The 16768-nt window shown below is 54.2% G+C and overlaps 1 protein-coding gene across 1 annotated transcript in view; it reads right to left on the reverse strand.

Moving 5' to 3' along the window:
* LOC136651248 (SCO-spondin-like) overlaps positions 1-16768 on the reverse strand; it is a 116474-nt gene that overhangs the window by 56603 nt on the left and 43103 nt on the right. Inside the window, exons 37-50 of the mRNA XM_066627474.1 lie at positions 15500-15682; positions 14339-14489; positions 13740-13899; positions 13503-13557; positions 12975-13097; positions 11048-11266; positions 9658-9755; positions 9010-9151; positions 7694-7858; positions 5628-5767; positions 4714-4768; positions 2270-2390; positions 1426-1648; positions 895-1036 (exon numbers count right to left, since the gene is read on the reverse strand). Coding sequence (XP_066483571.1) covers positions 895-1036; positions 1426-1648; positions 2270-2390; positions 4714-4768; positions 5628-5767; positions 7694-7858; positions 9010-9151; positions 9658-9755; positions 11048-11266; positions 12975-13097; positions 13503-13557; positions 13740-13899; positions 14339-14489; positions 15500-15682 — 1977 coding nt within the window. The remainder of the gene's footprint in view (positions 1-894; positions 1037-1425; positions 1649-2269; positions 2391-4713; positions 4769-5627; positions 5768-7693; positions 7859-9009; positions 9152-9657; positions 9756-11047; positions 11267-12974; positions 13098-13502; positions 13558-13739; positions 13900-14338; positions 14490-15499; positions 15683-16768) is intronic.

The raw sequence follows: 16768 nt of genomic DNA on the forward strand, positions 1-16768 counted from the left end.
GGGAGCATGGTGGAAGAGGAGCACGGCTTCCCAGCTTCCCAGAGGTGGTGGCTGGGCCATTGTGGGAAGCAGGGCTCTGGACTAAAGGGCCCGCCTTGGACCTGACCCAACAGGGCTTTTCTTATGCTTTTCTAGGACTAGCTTGACCCCAGAGACTTGTTACCTGCCCCACCGATATCCCGAATTACCAGGCTCCCCCACATGGGCCATGCCCTCCCCCTTCCTCTGACCAGGCACCCACCACCCTTTGCCATCACCCAGGGCAGACGTCTCCAGTCACCTGAGGATGTGGTCCCCTGTCCAGGTCTTCCAGGCTGGAAGGGGAGGACATCAAATTCAGGCAGGCCAGTGGTGCTGGGGGCTCCGGTTGTGATGCTTGGCACAGAGGCTGGCAGTGGCCACTGCTGCAGTCCTTCAGAAGTGGGTCCAAAAATGGTCAAGGCCACTGGGGGCGAGGGAGAAGAACTGGTGGACTGCTTGGAAGCTATGGCCCTGGGAGAACCAGAGACCACTCTCCCTGGAGCTGGTGTTGCCCTGGGCTTCATGGTTGCTGCTCCAAGTAGCTCCTGTGACAGGCCAGGTGTTCCCACCAGCCTTTGGGCGCTGCTGGGGGAGGCGGCTGTTATCTGTGCTGCAGCTTCCCTCTCTGTGCAAGTCAGAAACATACAGTCAGCCTGTGGCAGTCAGGCCATTTCCATCTCCCCCACACTGTCCAAGGAGCACTGCTTCTGCTCCCAGAGAAGGCTGGTCCCCTGGCACATCACAACGCTGCCTCCTTCACCACAGCAGCAGCAAAGAGGGAAGCCGTGAAATGCTGCAGGGGCCACGGAACAGGGCAGCCCCCCTCAACTTCCACTGCTCAGGCTCTGCAGCCCACCCGCAGCCCTGACTCACTCCAGGAGCAGCCCAGCACCTCCAGGCGCAAGAAGAAGCGGTCGTGATACTCTGTGGGGATGATGCGCAGGACACGAGCCAAGATGGCTGGGCTCAAATTCTGCTGCAGTGGCCTGGTGCTGTCAAGAGTGCCTCCCAGAACCTGTGGGGGGAAGGAGTGTGAGGCATGTGGGTGGAGACAGTAAAGGGGAAGATGGGCACTGTCAGGAGGCTGGGGAAATGGAAAAGAAGCTCGTGGGAACATCTTGGAGCAGAGGTTGAACAGTGGCGGGAGGAAGCCCAGGGTGAGACGAGGCTCTCTCTCAACTAGACAAGTGGGGAGAAGGTCTGTGACGTCCACCACCCTGTCTTCTGGGGGGCTCACAGTCACGCCACACTCACAGAAAAGAAATACAGTACAGGTGACGGAGGGGACCGCAGAGGTCCAAATTTTCTCCTGGGGACTGAGGGCAGAGAGACCCCTTGGGGAGGGAAGTGGTGGGCACTGACTTGGGGTGCTGGAGCCTCTGCAGAACCGGAAGTGGTCCTTACCTGGGCCTGCAGGAAGGTTGCCATGCTGGATCCCACCTGGGTATAGTTCTGAAAGTGGATGCCATCCTTGCTGTAGGAGAGACGGTAGCGGGCAACAGAGCCTCTGGCCTGGCTCCCACCCTGCGTGACCACGGCTGTGACGAAGGTGGGCTGGAGGAAGTCCACCTGGAGGTAGGGGTTGGGGTCGGACTTGAGTGGGCTCCAGCCAGGCTCCATGTTCCGCCTGCAGATGCGGGAGAAACACGGTTGACTGTGCCCAATTCACAGACCAGCAGTGCAGCCGCCGTCGCCAGTTGGGTCATTAGGCTTCAGTCCAGACCTGTTCCTGCTGCTTGCCCAAGGGGCTCTCTGTGGGCTAAACCAGCCCCCATCACCACCCACAACTATCCAGTAATGCCTCCGACAGCACGGGAATGGGACGGATTCCCAAGAGGCAGGTGCTGTGTGAAATAGCGCTATAGGAAACTGGCACTGATTGGCTCCTCAGTACTGGGAAGGTCCTACTCCCATTGGCCACAATGGCTGTCACGTCCCATCCAGGAGGAGCACCGCTACAAAAGAGCGCCAAAGGAAGCAGCATCATGAGGGGGATGACAACTGTGTCGCTTCTCCATCAGAAACACCCACAACGTGGCTGATAGCAGAATAATGAGAAGGGGGTTTGTTGGCCCCTTTCCAAGAATGTGGGGCCTGCCCATCACTGTCCTCCTGTGGTCAGGGGGGAAGGGAGGGAGGGGAAGACACAACAGCTTTCTTCCTGTTGGAGCGCCCGCTCCTTCTCCTGGCTCAGTCACTGAGGCCTGCGATGGCTCTCCGCCACCCCCACCCCCCAGCCTTTACTTACATGTTGGGCACGGAGTTGAGGCGCCCGGCGTCAGGGGGGTTTCCCTCTCGGAAGGAGGAGGCACTCAGCTGCTGGTGGTGAATGCGGCCGTCTTCCAGCCCAAGTGGCTCATGGCAGGGGCCTGGTGAGAGGGAGCACAATGACTGTTCCCCTGGTAGCCCCTTCCCCACTCCCAGACTGCCCCGGGCTGCAGAGCACTCTCCCACTGACTGCCCTGAGGAGGGCTCCATGGGACAGCTGAGCTCCAGGATGGGTCTGCAGGGCTCTCCGAGGGAACAGAGCTCTTCACATCTCTTCTTTCAGCACTGCCACCCCACCTGACAGGTGCAGGAAGGAGGAAGAGGCACAGGGAGGACTGCTTCCTCGCTGACTTGGGTGGGAGGAGAAGCAGTGACCATTCAGTCCCTGCTCTGCCAAGGTGTGTCCTATATGGCAGAGACTCTGGACTAGGGAAGGCTACAGAAAGCAGCCTCCTTCAGGATTGAGAGCTGCTTGTGAAAGATGAGCGGAGACCTCCGGGTAGGGGAGAGGGACTGGAGAAGGGGAGCAAAGTACCTGATGGGGTGGGGGTCATGCCCTCCGGAAATGGCCAGCCACTTGGGGACACCTATGAGGATGGAGAGAAGTCAGCTCCTGCTCGGAGGCACCTGGCCCTCAGTAGCCCGACAGTCTCTCCAGCTCCTCAGCCACATGGTCACTGCTCTTCCCAAAAGATCATGGGTGCTTTAGATGCTGCTGCATGTGAACCATCATCCCTGCACATGACTTTCAGTAAGGGCTGGGCGAGTCTGTGGAGGTGCTTTTGGCCATGAGAGTCAAATATAGACTTGGGGCAAACTGCATTGTCTAGTCCTGGGATGTGGCTGGTCCCTGTTGTAGATGCCAAAAGGAGACGGACTGTGTTCTGACCCAAGCCAGAGCAAGGGCATGACTAGCCACACCTTCCTCCCCACCACATTTGCACAGAAACCAGAAGCTGCATCCTGGGAACGTCCCGAGTTCAAGCAAAGCACAAAAGTAGCATCTCTGACCCTCACAGCCGTCACTGTGCCAATTTCACAATGGAGAGAGGTGAAAAGCAGTGTGCCCCAAGGATCTGTCCTGGGATCGGTGCTTTTCAACCTCTTCATAAATGACCTGGAGACAGGGTTGAGCAGTGAGGTGGCTAAGTTTGCAGACGACATCAAGCTTTTCCAAGTGATAAAGACCAGAAGGGATTGTGAGGAGCTCCAGAAGGATCTCTCCAGACTGGCAGAGTGGGCAGCAAAATGGCAGATGTGTTTCAATGTAAGTAAGTGTAAAGTCATGCACATTGGGGCAAAAAAATCAAAACTTCACATATAGGACAGATCAGGAGAGAGATCTTGGGGTGGTGGTGGACAGCTTGATGAAAGTGTTGACCCAACGTGTGGTGGTGGTGAAGTTGGCCAATTCTACGCTTGGGATCATTAGAAAAGGTATTGAGAACAAAACAGCTAATATTATAATGCCATTGTACAAATCAATGGTAAGGCCACACTTGGAGTATTGTGTCCAGTTCTGGTTGCCACATCGCAAAAAGGACATAGTGGAAATGGAAAAGGTGCAAAAGAGAGCGACTAAAATGATTACTGGGTTGGGGCACCTTCCTTATGAGCCAAGGTTATGGCATTTGAGTCTCTTCAGCCTAGAAAGAGATGCCTGAAGGGGGACATGATTGAGACATACAAAATTATGCAGGGGAAGGACAGAGTGTTTAGAGAGATGCTCTTTAGACTCTCACACAACACCAGAACCAGGGGACATCCACTAAAATTGAGTACTGGGAGAGTTAGGACAAAAGAAAATATTTCTTTACTCAGCGCGTACTTAATCTGTGGAACTCCTTGCCACAGCATGTGGTGATGGAATCTGGCCTGGATGCCTTTTAAAGGGGATTGGACAAATTTCTGGAGGAAAAATCCATCCCAGGTCACAAGCCATGATGTGTATGTGCAACCTCCTGATTTTAGAAATGGGCTATGTCAGATGCAAGGGAGGGCTCCAGGATGCAGGTCTCTTGTTATCTTGTGTGCTCTCTGAGGCGTTTGGTGTGCCACTGTGAGATACAGGAAGCTGGACTAGATGGGCCTGTGGCCTGATCCAGTGGGGCTCTTCTTATGTGCCCTGATTCCAGGGCTCAAACCAATTCTGCCGACTTAGGCACTGGCGTCTGGGGCAAGTCAACAGTTCATTGCTGCAGACTCTGACCACATTCACATTAATTTGCAGACGTACATTGAGGTAATATCTGAGCGTTACAAAATCAGGACTTCCACATCTCTTATGAAGGTGACTGGCGTCCCCAGTCCCTGGCAGCATCTTCCCTGCTCCTCTCCGTCCCACAGAAAGAGAGGTTTTGAAGCAAGGACTCCTTGCCCACAACCTCCTTGTATTCCTCCCAAAGACTGTCTTGGCTTGCCTACCTGAGTTGTGTGGGGCACAGAAGGCCTCAACAGATGCCTCTCCAGGGTTCCTAGCCTAGGGAAAAAAAGCATTGCAAAGACTTTTCTTAGAGGTCTTGATCAAGACTTTAAACATGTGGAGGGGGGGGGAGAGGGAATGTTTCTAGAGCAGTGTTTCTCAAACTGTGGGTCGAGATCCACTAAGTGGTTCACAAGCCAATTTCAGGTGGGTCCCCATTCTTTCAATATTTTATTTTTAATATATTAGACTTGATGCTACCATGGTATGTAACTGCATTTAGGGAAATGTTACAGGCCTGTACTTTTAACAAGCGACTATATATACTTTTTTAACAATGATAGTAAATGGGATTTACTCCTGGGTAAGAGTGGGTAGGATTACAGCCTAGGATTGTTAAAAAAATTTCCTCCTTGATGATGTCACTTCCCGTCATGACATCACTTCTGGTGGGTCCTGACAGATTCTCATTCTAAAAAGTCGGTCCCAGTGCTAAATGTGTGAGAACCACTGCTCTAGAGCAGATCATGGGACTCACATCACGATGGAGACCCACCCTGGAGCCTAGCAGGGGGCCACTGCTGTTTTCCCCAAGCAAAGGTAGAGAAATGTGCAAGGTGATGAAAGAGGGTAGACAGGACCCCGACTTTTGTCTGCCAACACAGTGGATAGAGGCTGGAATCTGATGGAAAACTGTTTCTATCAAGGCTCTGTCTACTTGGATGGGGAAGGCAAAACATGGTGGAAAGGGTGGCTCACCAGGGCGGCAGAGTCCTTGTGTTCAGCAAGGCAGTGCCCGGAGAACTGTCTATGGGAATGGGGTCTCCACAAAGGGTCAGCAGCATACACCCCCCCACCTGTGCTTTTACCTGGCAGTGCCAGCTGGCGGTGTTTCGCTTGCAGGCCCACAGCCAACCTCATCAGTGGTATCTGGGCAGTCAGGGACCCCATCACATCTCTGGGACACTTTGATGCAGACATTCGACGAGGCACAGCTGAACTGAGAGAACAAGCAGCCCCCTGGCACGGAGAGGGGCTCCAGCGATGGGGAGACGCCTGCCAAGACGACAAGGGAAGCAGACAGCTGCCAGAGGAGCCAGCCATGGGCAGTCTAAGCGCAGGGAGGGAGGGGGCCGGAAAGTGGGCTCCTGGGGCAGTGTGCTGGGAGGAGCACTAGCACTTGGTGGCAGCCCCTCAGCCCCTGGAATGCAATGGATGCCCTTGACTGCAGGACCAAAGGACAGTCTTCGGGGGGCATCTTCTTTCTATTGGTCGGTTTTCGTACTTTAAAAACTAAAACTTTAAAAGGAAGTTGTCTTATGAAGAAATTCTTCCTTTCTAAAAGAGAGGGTCTTGCGTAGGACCCTGAGACGCCACACTAATGCAGGGTCACACGATGCATGAGCCACATATGCGCCCACAGAGAACATTTGTGCCTATGCAAAAGAATGGAGCATGCTCAGTAGAGGCTCTTCTCTTCCACTTCAGCTCAGTCATTACTCTGCACATTTTAGTTGGTTGATGGATTCTTACTGCATCTGTTAAATCATCATAAATGTGCACAGATGTTATATGCGCATAGATGTGCATAGATATTTATGCCTCTAGCATTTGCTGTCTTATGTAAGTAACCCTATGTACTTAATAAACTAAAATCTCTTTTACCAAGTTGTTTCATTGTCTGTTGGGGACAAAGATTCAGAATCCTGCCAAGAATCCTGTTCAGCAAGCTGCCAAGTGCTCATTGAGGTCTAGTAACTTGAGGACTGAGGCTTTAATTGGAAAAAGAGCTCAATGCCTGCAAGGGATAGAATTAAGCCTAGAGGGTCTCAGTGTCCCTGGACTGAGGCACTGGCACATACAGGGTGGTGGTAGTACTACTGGACTGGGGGGCCTTGAGGGCTTTAGGGTTCGAGAGCCAAGAACTCTGAGCACCCCAAATCCCCACTAAGTTTTATCACAGAGGACCTCTCATGGACTATTAACACCAGCATGTTGATAAAAAAGGCACAAAAGCGGTTATATTTTCTGAGGAAGCTTGGGAGGTTAAATCTGTCACAGCAGCTGCTTGTGTCTTACTATCGTTGCACCATTGAGAGTGTCCTAACCTAAGATATCTTGGTGTGGTACGGAAATTGCTCTGCAGGGGACAAAAAAGCTCTGCGGAGAATTATTAAGATCGTGCAGCACACCATCAACCTTCATCTACCAGCTTTGGAGGACATCTATACATCTCGCTGTCTGCAGAAGTCACATAGTATTCTGAGAGACCCATTCCATCCGGCTCATAAGTTCTTTGAACTGTTGCCTTCGGGTAGATGATACAGAACTATTAGAGCAGCACCACACGACTCCTGAACAGTTTTTATCCCACAGCCATAATTACGTTGAATAAGGCGATATAGTTGTTACCATGCTCCTGGGCATTATGGTCTGTTATACTGTTTTTATATTATGATGCACGTGTATAGAATGTGTGGGTGAGTGTGTAGAGTGTGATTGTTGGAATTGTAGTATATATTTATGCTTGTATCTTTAAGGTGCATAAATTTCGTTGTGCTGTAGCACAATGACAATAAAGTTACTACTACTACTACTACTACGAGTCACTCCTGCGGCCTCCTGAGGCAGAGCAGGTTGCACTGACCATGCTGTGGGGAAAGGCTGTTCTGACTAAGCAGGGACAAGCACACTCCCATTAGGACTTCTGAGGCATGTTTGGGGGGGGGGGTTCAGGAGGCAGCAGTGAGATGCCTGAGGGGTGCCACATTATGGACAATCATCTGCAGGTGGTCTCAGCTCCCTGGTGAGTGGACAAGCATGACCCAGGAGTTTGCAAACACTCCCTTATTCACACTCACCTATATGCATGTACAGCATCTGACATGAACCCCCAACACGCACACACTATGTGGAAGAGGTCCTCAGCCTCTCCCCCCACCACCCCCTGCCCCATTTTCACGGGATCTTGAGACCACTCACCACAATGCAGCTCATCTGAGAAGTCCCAGCAGTCATTGACACCGTCGCATATGGTGCCCCTGGGCCCAGCAGGGACACAGCGCCCATTCTGGCACTGGAATTCGCCTGTACGGCAAGGACTCCAGCCAGGTGAGGCAGTCAGGATTCCTGGTGGCTCTGGGGACACTGAGGCAGGTAGGGGTGAGAGAGTTTGGGAGGAACAGAAGGAGGTGGTGAGACACAGACTTTAGCAGATGATGACGGTGAGGTGGCCACAAGGTGGGCTGTTCTCCCAGACACCCTGAGACCTTGCCCTGGTTTCTCCTCTTCCACCAACTTGGCCCCCAACAGACGTGGGAAGTTCCTTCTCCGGTGAGGCCTGGGCCAGTCTCACATGGGGTTCTGTGGATGCACGAGATCTGGAGCTGGCCTTGGAGAAGCCCCCAACCTCCACCTTCCTAAGCGCAGCTGCTCTTTATAAAGCAAGGACTCTTGTGCAAGCAAGATGCACCACTGGTCTGGTGAGGTGAGAAGGGTGTGGCAGGAGGACTGGGAGAAGGAGGAGAGGGCTGGGTCACCCCAGACCATGGGCCAGGTTTTAAGGCCACAACCTGGGAAGTATGACTGGTTTATTGTTGCAGCAGCCATGTAAAAACCAGCAGCAGTTCCAGGATCTTGTGGTCCTTACACCAGGCCCCACGAGACAGTTTCCATTTCACACACCAGTGACTGTGATGGAGGCTGGCAGTTGTTGCCGCAACACACTTGCCTAGACAAGAGCAGCTTTCGCCAGCCAGAGGACCCCAGGACAAGCCTGCCCCCCCCCCAATGGCAAACCAGAGGTGGGAGTCAGCAGCCACCTGGGAAGCAGCTGGCCCATCACCTTGCCCTCTTCCCACCCAAGTTCCACACAGGACACAGAGTGCGACCCTCTGCTGGAATGCTGGCGGCCCCCTCTCCCTCCTCAGACCACATGCATGCTCCCAACATGCTTTGCAGCCCTCCAATTCCACCCTTTCCTTGCTGTTTTCACATATCATATACTTGTTTTATGCTGAGTTTTCAAACAATATTTCCTTGTTCAAACTGACTTGCTGACGAAGGGAGGTCATTAACGTTGCTTGGCATGAAATTGAGGCTGAAACCCGCCCCTGTTCTGAGCCCATCTCCATCTCAGACCCGGCTCCCTGCCCTCATGACTGAAATTCCCCCTGCAGTAGCTCGAATCCAGGACAATCCAACATCACAGGCCTCCAGTTCCCTATGACAAACTCCTATTTGTTTGTCAAACCCCCCATCCAGTTGCAGAGTAACCCCTCCAAGTACTGCACTCTCACCTTTCCTGCAGCCCAGAAGTTCCACGCGCAAGAAAATCCCATGGTGGAAGTCATGGGGCAGGATGCGGACATGCTGGGCACGCACCATGCGCTGGAAAGTCCGGGCCACAGGGGTTGAGTCATCAGAGTTCCCCTGGAAGAGCTGAAGGCAGAAAAGGGGAGCATCATCAGGACCTCTCCAAGACTCCAAGAGACAAAGTGTGGCTTGTGCCAGAATCTGTGCACTCGCCAGGAGAGAGAACTGCTCTGCCCCCTTCAGGCCCCCACCCTTTGCCTTAACTACACACCTTGATCTTCTCCAACCATCACACCTGAATCAAGACAAGCAAAGACCAGCACCACAGCATGGAACATCTTCCCAGGCTAGCTTAAAGCTGCCTAAGAGGTGATGGGCAAATGCACTGTTAATCTCCAGTTTGACTTTCCAGCAACAGAAAGGATGACTTTTAGCCCAGGATTGCCTGTCTCTCAGCTGCCCTCCCCCCATAGTCACTGACAACCTCGTGCACACAAAGGGGTTACAGGCAGGTCATGCATACAGGTCTCCTGGGCTTGAGCTGCTTCCATCATCTCCACCCCCTTCCAGATCCCCAGGAGCACAGAGACCCCTTGCACCTTTGGTTCCAGCATGGCTCCGTTGGCAGAGACATCGTGATAGTCATGCCACCTCATGCCATCCAGGCTGAACTGCAGGAAGAAGCTGGTCACGTATGCATCGGAGGAGCCTGCGCCCTGCACCACCACCCCTGCAGAAGACAGAACACAGCGTCACTCCTCACCGCAGGGCAGCACCCAGACTGCCACTCTTCTACTGGCAGTGGGAACAACCATCCCACAAACTCCCAGTTGCCCCAGGAAGCGCATCTGGATTTCTGCCTCCCACCAAATCCGCCTGCTTGGCCAGGTGTCTATCAGCACAGATGAGGCTTGGAGCTTGACTGGTCTGGGACAGAGAAGCAGGGCTACGTTTGCAGGGGGGCAGAAGCACCCTGCTTTCTCCCCACCCCTGGAGGTCTGACTGGTGCTATGACCTTCTCAGGCCTTCCCTAGCTCCTGGTCTCAATTCTGATCAAGACTCCTCTTTGCTGAATGTCAGGAAGCTGCCTTCTTCTGCATCAGATCAAAGGTCCATGCAGCTGGGTCTGTATGCTGGCACACCAGACCTTTCCCAGCCCTGCCCTACACAGAGGGCCCAGGGTGAGGACCTTCCACATGCCAGGCAGGGGCTCCATTACTTCGCTATGGCTCCTCCCCTTCCCAGGCAGGTCAATAAGCAAGCACATAGGCAGGGCCAATCACCCAATCATAATCATGAACTGCTGCAGTGTGGTGACTACAGGACAGAGCCGTGAATCAGTTGGAACCTCCCTGCTTCAGATCTTGCCACTAACATGAATTCTTGCTCCATCACCCTATGGAGACAATCACACTTATGTGCTCTGCAAGATTGTTTTAAGGGCTACATCCACAGGTGAAGAGCTCTGGATCATCAGGGAGCAGAAGGCAAAGACCACACACGATCCTGAAAACCTGAACCCCCTGCCACTCAGAGGAAGGGTGAAGGGAGGCCTGCTGAACAGGCACTGGGGCATTCAGTAGGTAACTGCTACATGGGCAGGATCTCTCCTCCCCCAGGGCCAGGTTCAAGGGTGTGAATCCCCTGGCTCTTCACCCACAAAGCAGCTCTAAGCAGCAAGTAAGGTCTGGCAGTGGAGGGTAACAAGTGAACATAAGAACAGCACCACTGGATCAGGCCATAGGCCCATCTAGTCCAGCTTCCTGTATCTCACAGCGGCCCACCAAAGTGCACCACACTTCTCCTGGGAAGGCTGCATCACCTCCAGCTGCTAATCCCTCCCCCCCCCCCGCACGTACAATTCTTGGCCATGCTGTGGCCTATGAGGCCAGCAGGGCAGGCGTATCCATGGGTCAAGGGCCACTGATGGGTTGCTGGGGAGGTGTGGAGAGTGCTGGGTGCACAATGCCCCCTTACTCCATCCCAGCTGGCTCCCCCAAAAATCCTAGGCTGGGTACCTACCCGTCAGATTCCTGGGTTCCCCCAGATCCACATGCAAGAAGGGAGGCTGGGAGAGGAGCTCTGGATAAACATCTGCTGGGGGGGCCCAGCCCTGCAGGTCTGAGCCGGGCCGGACACGGTTGAGGCGTGCGGCATGCGCTGGGTTCTCCAGCTGCTGCGAGGAGGCACTGAAGCTGGAGTCTGGCAGGGAGGCGACACTCAGAGGGCTATAGCACAGGTCTGTGGGATGGGGGAAGAGAGAAAGAGGCTGCATCCGGGCTGGGATGGCCTCTCTGCCACGTCTGTGGTTAGGGAGGCTCCCCCCACTTCTCCCTCATCAGCTCTGGCTCCCTTGCTGGTGGAATCCTCTCCAAGACAGGTCCTTTGTGACGCGGTGCCAGTTTCACTAACGTGCGGTTTTCTTTTCTGGCTGCTGCAGAGTGCCACTCAAGGCCCTGGCTGTGAATCCTGGAATCCGTCTTCCCAAGTCTCAACTCTCATATCTGCCTGACTTCCAAGGCAAGAAATCCGCTTGCTTCATTGCCCAGCACTCTGAGGAGGAAGCACTTCCCAGCTCTGAACCCAAATTCCCCCTTCTGGGGTCTGGTGCATTCTGTCCTGCCTTGAGCAGAAAGTTTGGCAGACTTTATCTTTACTCTGCCTGTTCATACTGTGACCCAAGGAAAAGGAGAGAAGCACCTGATGGGGCAAAATATCGGTTCTAAAATATCTATTTGTAAAATCCTAAATCTGCAAGGATGCCAGCCAGCAACGAGGCAGCACATAAAAGAACACCCAACAGAAATGTCTCCCACGGTTTCTGAAATCCAGAGGCTCAGGTGGGCCTCCCTTGCGAGAGAGACCCCAGGGAAACCCCCGACGCCTCTCCACTTGCTGTCACTTTTGGCCAAGTAACCCAGGAACAGCGTCATTGACAGGGCTCTCCTTAGCTCTGCTGATGGTGCCCTCCCCGGCCTCAGAAGGCTGAATGACTGCCTTCTCCACACCCAGGTTTCCAGGGGCTCAGAGGGGAGCTGCTCTGGCTGCACAGTTCGGGGTCATTTTATTCTTTTGGTGTATTGGTTTGCTGCTGCCGCGCATGGCTTCCTTTGTGCATCTTTCATGATTGCATTAATAGGTTGCTCAGATTATTTTGTGAATCCTTCATTCATTTTTCTAACTTAATGTTTGTAATTAAAGTAAGGGTTCCACTTTGGACTCCATAATGCGGACCAGCAATAAATCAGCCAATAAATGTCTGGTCTACCAAAAAGGTAGGTGGAATCTGGAGCACCACTAATTGCACTCCTCTATGGATCTCCTCTATGGAGAACTCGTGCAAGGAAAGCGCCCTACAGGTAGACCACAGCTGCGATACAAGGACATCTGCAAGAGGGATCTGAAGGCCTTAGGAGTGGACCTCAACAGGTGGGAAACCTTGGCCTCTGAGCGGCCCGCTTGGAGGCAGGCTGTGCAGCATGGCCTTTCCCAGTTTGAACAGACACTTGGCCAACAGACTGAGGCAAAGAGGCAAAGAAGAAAGGCCCACAGCCAGGGAGACAGACCAGGGACAGACTGCACTTGCTCCCGGTGTGGAAGGGATTGTCACTCCCGGATTGGCCTTTTCAGCCACACTAGACACTGTGCCAGAACCACCTTTCAGAGCGCGATACCAGAGTCTTCCGAGACTGAAAGTTGCCAACAACTAATTGCACTGTGTGTGAAGGACCTAAGAAGCAGGATGCTGCACACACACCTGGGAGAAACACAGCACACAAGGCTGGCACCCTCCAAGCTTTCATTTGCATGTAGAATGGTTGGCAACCTTCAGTCTCAAAAGACTGTGGTATAAGCCTACAGCACCCGGTATTCCCAGGCAGTCTCCCAGTAGAAACCCCAAGCACACCCAGCCTGTGCTCATAGGAGTGGAAGGGGTGCAGTGACTCACCTCCGAGTGGGGGCAGTGGGAAGGTGCTGAGTGGTGGGGGTGTGGTGAAGCCAGCCAGGCCGGCTGCAGTAGGTCCCAGGGGCAAGGCTGCTGGCAGGGCAGGGGTGGCTGTTTGGTTCTCACCTAGTAGGAGGGAAACAGGCAGACAGGTTATATCCCAGAGCTGGAGGTATGACTACCTGCTCTGCCCAGCCCCACTCTGCCTGTGGGGCATTCAGCACAAGCTTCCAATACACTTTCTCCTGTAGCCAGAAAATGCTCTGAGTGCGACCTACGCCCTGGACCCCACAGCGACCCCATGGAGCACTCCCACATGCCCTGAGCCCAGTCACTCCTGGGAGAAATCCTTTCCCGATCCACAGAAAAGTCTGCCAGGAGGACAGAGGGGCCTGGGCTTGTTTGTGGGATTGGACCGGGCTGGGCTGGTTGAAAGTCTGCTGGCATTTCTCTTTCTTCTCAGAATGTTTTAAAGGAAACGGGAGGGGGGCACTTTGCTTGGAGTATTTAGAGACGAGCTCAGCGACTCACCAGACTCTTTGCAGTAGCAACACGTGTCCCCGTGGCCCTCCACAAGAACGTACCCCTGCAGGAACAAGGGGATGCAGTTAACACGGGGGGGGGGCACCTCCAGAGACACCTTTCCTCCCTGGGCAATGCCCCAGTGCTGGAGAGCGGACTCCCGGGCTCCTCTGGCTCCAGCCAGGTCTGACTTGCTCAGCCCAGAGGTTGCTTGCAGGAAGAGGGGACAAGGCTGAGGCAGCTCACCTCCGGGCAGGCCACTGTGCTGTAAGGGCAGTACTGGGAACACTGTACCATCAGGTTGGGTAAGCACTGGCAGACCTGGCACTGCCCTGAGCGCCAGCGGTCGCCAATGGCATGTGCCCGGCCGTGGTGCTCACAGTCCTCGCATGGCTCTGTCTGGCACCTGCAAAGGGAGGAGGAGTCAGCCCCGGGGCCTGCAGCGGAGGCTGCCTGCAGCACCTCCCACCTGGCGAGCCCCATCAATTGTTTTCTCCCCCCCCCCACCAGCCACAACTAATGCTGCAATGAGGACAGACCGTCCCCTCAAAAGGTAGCTGAGGGACCTTTGGCTCCCAGGGCTCTGATGTGGACCCAACTTCGTTGAGGGCCCCAACATGGGTCTCCAACTTCCAATTTCAGACCAGGCAATTTTGTTGCTTCAGATCATTTGGACCTGGGGAGTGGGGGAGATCAAGGGAAGGAGCCTCCTGGAGAGACAGGGGGGCAGCCGTGAAGCTGGCTCAGGGGCAAGAAGAGTGATGCATTTGCTGCCTTTTCTGGGCGTCCCTTTCTGGGGCCTCTTCATGCCTGGCCTGAGCAGGCCTCATGCAGTGCTGTCTCACCTGCGGGCCTTGCGGTAGATGCCCCGGCACTGGCGCCCGTTCCCGTGCTTGCTGGGGTTGTTGGGGCTCCGGAAGGACCACTGAATGCTCTGCACCCCGCAGGGACCCAAGCACTCACCCCAGGGAGACCAGGCCGACCAGCCACAATTCACTGTGAACAGAGCCCCTCCCATTAGTGAGAGGAGGAGGAGCCGGGGGCATGGAAAGGTGGAGGAATCAAAGCCAAGAACAGAAACAAGGCCCTGCTGCGCACCCCCCAGCCCAACACCACACCCTGCTCCCCACAGGGGGACACCACTGCTTTTGGGAAGCCCACAAGCAGGAGAGCATCACAAGCCTGCCTGGATTTGGTGTCTTCCCCTTCCAGCCCAGAAAACCAGGACTGGGGACCACATTCTGAGGTTACCAGAGACATCTGCCCTGGGCGATGACAAGGGGCGGTGGGTGCCTGGTCAGACCACAGAGGGGAAGCCTGGCAGCTTGGAGGCATGGGGGGGGGGAATTGGTAACAAACCACACTCCTCTTCCACCATGGCTCCCTGCCACTGGTCCTCAGGGGCTGAGCCTGGAGGCAGCGCAGAGCCACAGTGGCTCCTAGCCGTTGGGAGTTCTGCCCTCTATAACTTTGTCCCTGGGGACAAGCTAGACCTAGAAAAGCATAAGAAAAACCCTGCTGGGCCAGGCCAAAGGCCCCGCTCAGCCATGTCCTGCTTGGGGGTGGTGACCAGAACGGGACACAACACTCCAGACATGGCTGCACTGCAGCCTTGCACAGGGGCACTGCACCACAAGCGCTCTCACTCCCAGCTCCTTTCCTAAAGGCCGCTCATGCGGCACCTGTCTTCTTCACTGCTGCCACACTTTGGAGCTCTCCACCCCGATCCCTGGCTCTCCTTCCAGCCCCCCATCAACAACAGTTCAGACCCCAGCAGTGACTACATGACGGCACTGGGACTAATTGCCTCCCCACACACTTCTTGGCACTGAGCTGCATGTGCTGTGTGGTTGCCATCCACCCAGTTTGGAATGACCCTTTGGGAGCTCTTCATCCACATGCTTTTGGATGTTCCCATCCTGACATCAGGGATTGGGGGCAGAGTCCAAGGGAAGGGAGACAGGCTTTGCCAGGAGGGGGAACAGGACAAGCTGAGCAATGCCCACCTGTGCACTCTGGGTTCTGCCGGCAGCGCTTCATCTGCCCGTCCTGGCAGGTGCAGATCCGGCAGTTGACCTTCACCAGCTGGCCAGGCCAGTAGCGGACACCTTCTACCTGGCAAGGGCACTCCCGTGGGCGCACGCACTGCTGCTCACTGCTCAAGACCAGCCCTTCAGGGCACCAGCAGCCTGTGCAAAAGAGAGGTGAGGAGGAGACAAGGACACATGGATGGTGGAGAGCCAATCGGAGGCTACAGCGCCTCTCACAGTCATGCCTTGGAAGTAACGTCTGGGGCCTGTGGTTTGACAGCATCTTTCATCACCATGGGATGACCTGGCTGACCAACACTTTGTACAAGGACTGGAAAAAGATTGCAAACAACATATCTGAACTGACTCCTCTCCTGACAAACCAGCAGGAATGTGTGCTCCTGAAGCAGCAGGATTATGCCTAGGAAGACCCCAGCCCCAAACATTTGCCATCCGCAAGCTGACCCAAGCTTCTTTACCATCTTCCCTCAGGGACCTGGAAAACTCCTGCCTGGGGCAGGTACACCTTGAGTCTCATTGAGTCTCATTCTCTCAACAGCTGGATGGAGGATGAGATTTGCAAACATGTTGAAGTGCCCATGAGAGGCATTTCTCTGTGCCCCGCTGTGAAACCAAACAAGATTGATATTGCTCCCAGAATCCTCTGCTTCAGTTCTCAACCCATATCTGAGCTTAGCTTTTGGTATCTCTTTTTTGCTGCAGGGCAGTTGTTCTGTCCAGCAGATCTACTTTTAGACCTAAAGATTGGCTGAAGATGAGGGAGGAATCAAACAACATTGAACAAACTGTCACTGTGTTAGAGCTGCAGGTACTCTGCACCTGAAAAGTGGATTTGGTCACTTGTATAAATGAAATAAATCAGCACATACGTCCTTATTTTGACTTATAGGGAGAAACAAAGAGTTATGCATGACACTGAGGGCCCAATCCTATCAAACTTTCCAGCACCGATGCAACTGCAAGACAGCCCCAAGGAAAGGGAAGAAACGTCCCTTACTTTGAGGAGTCCTCCAGGAATGCCCACTCCCCTACTGCAGGATGCAGCGCACACCCTGTTGACATGGCTGCATTAGTGCTGGAAAGGATCAGACCCTGAGAATTCCCACCTCCAGACCACTGGGCAGCTCCTCAGCCTGATTTCACACCCAGCAGGGCTAGAAACTCATTTTCTGACAGCCCACTCCTGCTGAGTGCTGCCACCAGCAGCAATTTCTTGAGGCCGTT

The sequence above is a fragment of the Tiliqua scincoides genome, chromosome 5 (assembly GCF_035046505.1).
Source record: "Tiliqua scincoides isolate rTilSci1 chromosome 5, rTilSci1.hap2, whole genome shotgun sequence".
Taxonomy (NCBI): domain Eukaryota; kingdom Metazoa; phylum Chordata; class Lepidosauria; order Squamata; family Scincidae; genus Tiliqua; species Tiliqua scincoides.